Below are 5,599 nucleotides of genomic sequence, written 5' to 3'. Positions count from 1 at the left end.
AGAGCAGGCTGCTTGTCGAGTGGAACGAGACCCTATATGTCCATCTCGTTCAGTTCTGCCCTCAACTTTTGCGACCATTTCAATTCACCGACCCTTGTTTTGCTTTACAAACTTCATCGGTCGATCCCCAACTCATTGACCGCGAACATTCGGTTCTTTTGAAAGTTTCGCGTTGTTTTTACATGAAAACTTTTGTGTGGCTTTTGGAATGGGTCCACAGTCTGGATTCATTTCTATTATTTCTACGGGAGCTTAATTAGAATTTTAGACTTGTTTTAAGTAGAGGTCCACAAAGGTGGTTGTTCCTTTTTTCTTCTTAGCTTACAAACTTCTGATGGTCTTTCATTAATAATATGTTTCATCCTACATTTCATAATGTACATTTGTTAAACATTATAGACAGTAATCTGATGATTTCGATCCAGCATGGATGAAGAGAATTAAGAATGATTTGAAAAAAATGTTCCACTCTAAAAGTCGCTTCATTCCGGGCTCACGAGCTTACGAGCATTCGGATTTAGAGAAGAAGAATTTGCGCGCGTTGGCAAAGTTTCGAGTGAGCCAGGCATTGAACGGTGATCGTCGAACGGCTGGCTCAACTAGAAAATGGTGTTAGAGACTGCGCCGGTGGTACGGATTGTTCCGAAACGTATGGGTGAGCTAATCGTTCGCTGAACCCATGCATCAGGTGCTAAATGGTTTAAAAGTACGGCCAATTTTGTGCTGGACTACGTCTTTTTTAATGGCATGGATTAAGCAGATGAACGATGCTTGTCGAAGATTAACGCTCACCGCCTACCGCACTGTAATTGTTTCTTCCTATCTCATGTACACCAATGTCCGTTACCAGTTTGCCGTAAAAAAAAATCGTCAAGTCTAATTCTCTACGTACATGCGCTGCTGTGCCGTCTCGAATCGGGGTAGATAAGAATTGACAGTATTTTTTGGCCTTCGGTATGTGCGTACAATACGTTTTGTAAGAATCAAGCGCCTCGAGCTGTGGCTGCAATTTGCCTCTTCGTAACGTGTCGAGAGAGGAAACGGATGTTTAACAAACGAGTAAAGGAGCTGCTTTATTAAAAAGGCTCTTACTCGGCGTCGTCTTTTCACCCCTACTGTTCCACGGAACTCACCCCCGACACCCGGATGCGAATTTCCTCTAATTATAAAGGGAAGGAAATTAACTCGATGCCATTTACTACAAAAGTTTTAAACTTTTTCTTTGAAGCTTGTAAGTCCTGCAGGTTCTCAAAGAACTGAAATTACCCTGATAAAATTGTTTAACTTTCGCTCATTGTTCGTTTAAACCGAAACACGCCCAAAGAAATTCCAACATTATTGTCGGGTGGTTCATCGCCAAACCTATTCACCTGAATTACTAATTATATTTATCAACACAGCAGCTGTAAATTTGAAGAAAACCGCAGTTATTGAAAAAGCTAGGATATAATGGCCAAGGAAGTGTTTATTTTCTTAGATTTAGATAGGGTGAAAGTTCTTGCGACTGAAAAATAAAATTTCATATCAAAAGCGTAACATACATTTTAATCTGCCCATAAGGTTTTACATTGAGATAACTAATTGAATCTCTCGAATAATGCGCTTCTTTACTTAAACAACCTTTACTGCAACGTTTATAGTACCCTGAAGGAGTTGGTAATGAAAAATACTTTCTCCATCCACCAAATAAGGCAACATAACATCGGATGTAGTCGTGTTTGTAGAAATAATGATTAATACACGAATATTGAGTTGAACGTCTAGAAAATTTAATTGTATCAACGTTTTTGTTTGTAAAAGTTGACGCTATGACGAGACATTTTTTTCACCGTATAACCTATGAGTGAACTTGTTATTCAAACCTGACCTATTATATTGAATCGACCGTCTGGAAATTGTTATTCCAATCAAAGTAATATCAGAAACTCGTAGTTCGATATCTGGTTTCAAAGACTTCGTTCAACCGGTCTATTTTCTTCTCATGTACGTTAATTCATTACAAGTCTTAAAACTTATACTTCAGAAAAGCAATCACATAATCGTTAAGTCATAACCCACTCAATGACCAAGTGCAAATGTTTTTTGTGAATACAGTCGCGGGTCTGGGGATCGGTAATTCTACTTTAGAATAATCATATTCGACATAATGATATCGGATATTTGAAGTAATGCAGTATGCAGGTAAATGTAGGAAGGGGATGGTAATTACACCGACACCAACGTACCAAGGACGACCCTCTGCCAGCCACGAGTTGATCCATTAAAAAATCCCGGGATTTCGTACGCAACACGAATTAAAGCCAAAACGTGGAAATACCCCATTCGTAGGGTAAAGGTCAAAAACGTCTGGCTCTGTGTTAATACTCCGTGTCACGTATGGCTCGTACCTCGCTAAGAGCTTAGCATACGTGTGCGTTAGTGTGAATTCACCGCATGTACGCGTGTTCCGTCTGAGCGGTACTTTGAATGGGTTCAAGCGTCAAGCTTTTAGGGGGTACTCCATACCGTAGGTGGCAGCATTTTCGCTCGAAGCGTTCACAAAAAAGAGAGGAAGAATAACGTCAAAAAAGTAAGCTGCCTCGGTTATATACAGGTATATAACCGTGAAATAACGTATAACGCGGTGGTATCGATATGCTACATCATTTTTCTCCTGCATCATTTCAGCCTACGGCTATTCTTCTCGCCGTCTCTCATTCTCATCTTTGAGGGTACTAGCTGTGACAAAACATCAGGGTAAACACTAGATTTTCATTTGGTAAATTTATTTGATTCGTTTCCATTCAATATAAAAACTCTCCACGCTGTGTTGAAATATTGAAAGAGAAAAGCCCGAATAATTGTGAACAAGTAATGACGCAATCTTAGTTCATTCGGTGTCTTGAAATGAAGAATGTTGTGAAAAATGCAATGGTTCGAATTGATCGCGAGTTCTTGCCTAGTGATCAAGCATGATTTGCACTTACTTCACAAAACTACAAACCAGCTATTATCGATTAATCGGTGAGCTTACGGGTATGACTGTAATAACACATCACCCTCACGAATTAGTTCGGTTCGCTTCGGGTTCATTTACATAATGACACGGTCTTCGCATGTGTAATTTCACTAGAGGGACAACCCATGCCTTTGACCATAATTATTTGTCGTAATTTAGGGAATTCTGTGTTACAGCGCGATTCCATTTTGCTAGCAATGTACTATTCTAATAACCTCAATCCACATTTGACCTTCTCAGAGAACACACAACTCAACGGCGCCTGTATGACAGTTGTTCAGACTTCACAGAAGTTTAATGTAGTGATGGCAGAATCAAGAGATAAGACGGTATCCCGGAGTTATTTGAAGTTTCATTTAAGCTTGTGCACATGGTTAGGTTTGAGTTGGCCACAATTTAGTCACCCGGTTGTAAACGTGCTTTTTATTCTTCGCGCCTTTTGCATCAACGGCGTTTACACTGTTCTGATAATCGGATGTTATACTCATATGAAAATTGTCAACAAATTTGACTTACTGAACTCGAGTATAAATGTGCTGCAACTACTTATATACTGCCAGGGAATAATGCACGTCGTTTACTGCGGGATTAAAAGCAAAGCTAGATATCGTTTGATCGCACAAATTCGGAACACCTTCAGATATGCCTCGAATACAGGTGAGCTTAAACTTTGTAATATTTTGAGCCTTCAATCTCAATCCATGTGTAGTTAATTATGAGTGATACTCACGAATATCATGTTTCAAAGGTCATTTCACGATGGAAGAACCAGAGATGAAGAACAAGCGAGTCGTTATTACGTGGATGACGATATTGATCCTATGTTCGACCGGTTTTTTCGGTGCGGCGATAGTCCGAGAAGAGGATTCGGTTCCTGTTTGGGCGCCAGTGAATCTCAAAATTAGTCCTTACTACGAAATCAACATGATCCTGCAGTTTGCAGGACAGTTTTGGATCGGTTCACTGAGTGGATGTTTTGGTATTTTCTATTTTAGCGTCGTAGCGTTAGTCAAAGCTCAATTTGACATGCTTTTATGTTCACTGGAGCACGTGGGTCCTCTTGCTGTTCTGAAAACGAAAATGAGAGTTCAGGATGGGCACGAGGAGACACCTATCCAAACTACCTCGAAGGGTTACACCTCGGATGCAGGAAATAACGGAACGAAAATTTCTGATAAATGTCAGTGTTGTACAGAAGAGTTTAAACGGTGAGTACGAATGATCGTATCAACTGACGGGTGAATTTTATCAAGTTCGATGATGTTATACAGATAAAAGCCTGGTTACTTTAATCCATTTTCATATAAGTCATGTTGTAACCAATTTGTACGCCAGGTTCTTCAAAGCCTTTGAGAAACGACGGTGTGAGAAAGTTCTCTCGCCCTTTGAAGAACGAGTTTACGAGGAAGAACTTGAGGCTGCGTTACAAGATTGTATTGTTCACCATCAAAGTATTTTGAGACTAAAAGACGCCTTGCAGAATTATTTTGGCACCGTTCTACTCCTTAGATTTTTTCTCGTCACATTGATAATATGCTTTGTCATATACAGTCTGAGTAAGGTAAGAGCACTACTGTTCTTTAATTGATGACCATGCTCGACGAAATTGTCAATTGAACTCGGTGTTCTCGTGCATTCAGCTGACTGTAAGTGCGGACTTCAGCCCAACCGATATGAGATTTCTCAGCCTACTGGAATACTACGTAGCTTGCTGCGGAGACTTGTTCATATCTTCTTACATTCCCGATAGCCTTTTACGCACGGTAAGACGCTTTCAAGTTTTACACCTCTCAACATTTCGTTATTATTTTATCAATTTCAATTCATTCAGAGCGCCCTGATTCCCAGCGTCGCATTCGAAACCCTGCCCTGGCACGGGGGTAGCGTTACAGAAAAGTTCTTCTCAAGTATGAAGATATTTCAACTCGGTACAAGGAAACCGATGAGCGTGCGGACGATATTTTACGTTGTATCTCTTGACATAGTGGGAAATGTAAGTACATGTTAACATCAACGGTGGAAACTATTCTAAAGCATGCAACACCTCAGAGGTGAAAAATGATTTCCAGGTGCTCCGAGCTAGTTTCTCCTTCTACACAATGCTGCGCAAGGTACAAAACAATTCAACAAATAAACAATAGCTGTAAACTAACCACCCGGACAACTGATACACGTATTGTAAGTACATCAATCGACTAAAATCTCTGTATTTGAGTGAAAAGTTCATTATACTATGCCGCAAATTATTTTTCTTGCCTCATTTACGCAAATGAAAGTAAGCAGCTTTAATGGGGATTAAGAGTTAGCTTCCAGCGCTTCAAAGGCTACCAAATAACACAAATAATGATCAAGAGAATCGTGTGAACCAATCTTCAATCCATCGGTGCATAATGCTGTACGAATATTTTGATTTGGTAACCGAGCTGGAAGGGAATAACTAATATGAAACCGAGTGTGCACATCGCTGAATACGATTGCGTTTATTCCGCGTAGTACGTGACGTTACGTAACGCTGTAAGCTTCTGTTCCTAACTACGTTGAGTCGACTCTCTATCTAAGAGTTGTTAGATTAAAAGAGTGTTTCCGCGCCATTTAATTAAG

At 40.0% G+C, this 5,599-nt stretch overlaps 1 protein-coding gene across 1 annotated transcript; it reads left to right on the top strand.

Annotated features, from left to right (window-relative positions):
- Positions 1-3,564: 3,564 nt before the first annotated feature.
- Positions 3,565-5,160, top strand: LOC107220627. The gene is made up of 6 exons (XM_015659294.2): positions 3,565-3,655; positions 3,747-4,206; positions 4,334-4,559; positions 4,639-4,761; positions 4,830-4,991; positions 5,068-5,160. The coding sequence occupies exons 1-6, from the start codon at positions 3,565-3,567 to the stop codon at positions 5,137-5,139; spliced, it is 1,134 nt and encodes a 377-aa protein (XP_015514780.2). The 3' UTR covers positions 5,140-5,160.
- Positions 5,161-5,599: the final 439 nt, after the last annotated feature.

Source organism: Neodiprion lecontei, chromosome 4 (assembly GCF_021901455.1).
Source record: "Neodiprion lecontei isolate iyNeoLeco1 chromosome 4, iyNeoLeco1.1, whole genome shotgun sequence".
Classification (NCBI taxonomy): Eukaryota; Metazoa; Arthropoda; class Insecta; order Hymenoptera; family Diprionidae; genus Neodiprion; species Neodiprion lecontei.
This window is presented reverse-complemented; position numbering and strand designations above follow the sequence as displayed.

Excerpts from the sequence above, each read along its gene's own strand:
- LOC107220627 (XM_015659294.2), top strand. The coding sequence starts at position 3,565 with ATGCACGTCGTTTACTGCGGGATTAAAAGCAAAGCTAGATATCGTTTG. Across the intron at positions 4,762-4,829 it reads CCGATAGCCTTTTACGCACG|AGCGCCCTGATTCCCAGCGT; the intron begins GTAAGACGCTTT and ends CAATTCATTCAG. Across the intron at positions 4,992-5,067 it reads CTCTTGACATAGTGGGAAAT|GTGCTCCGAGCTAGTTTCTC; the intron begins GTAAGTACATGT and ends AATGATTTCCAG.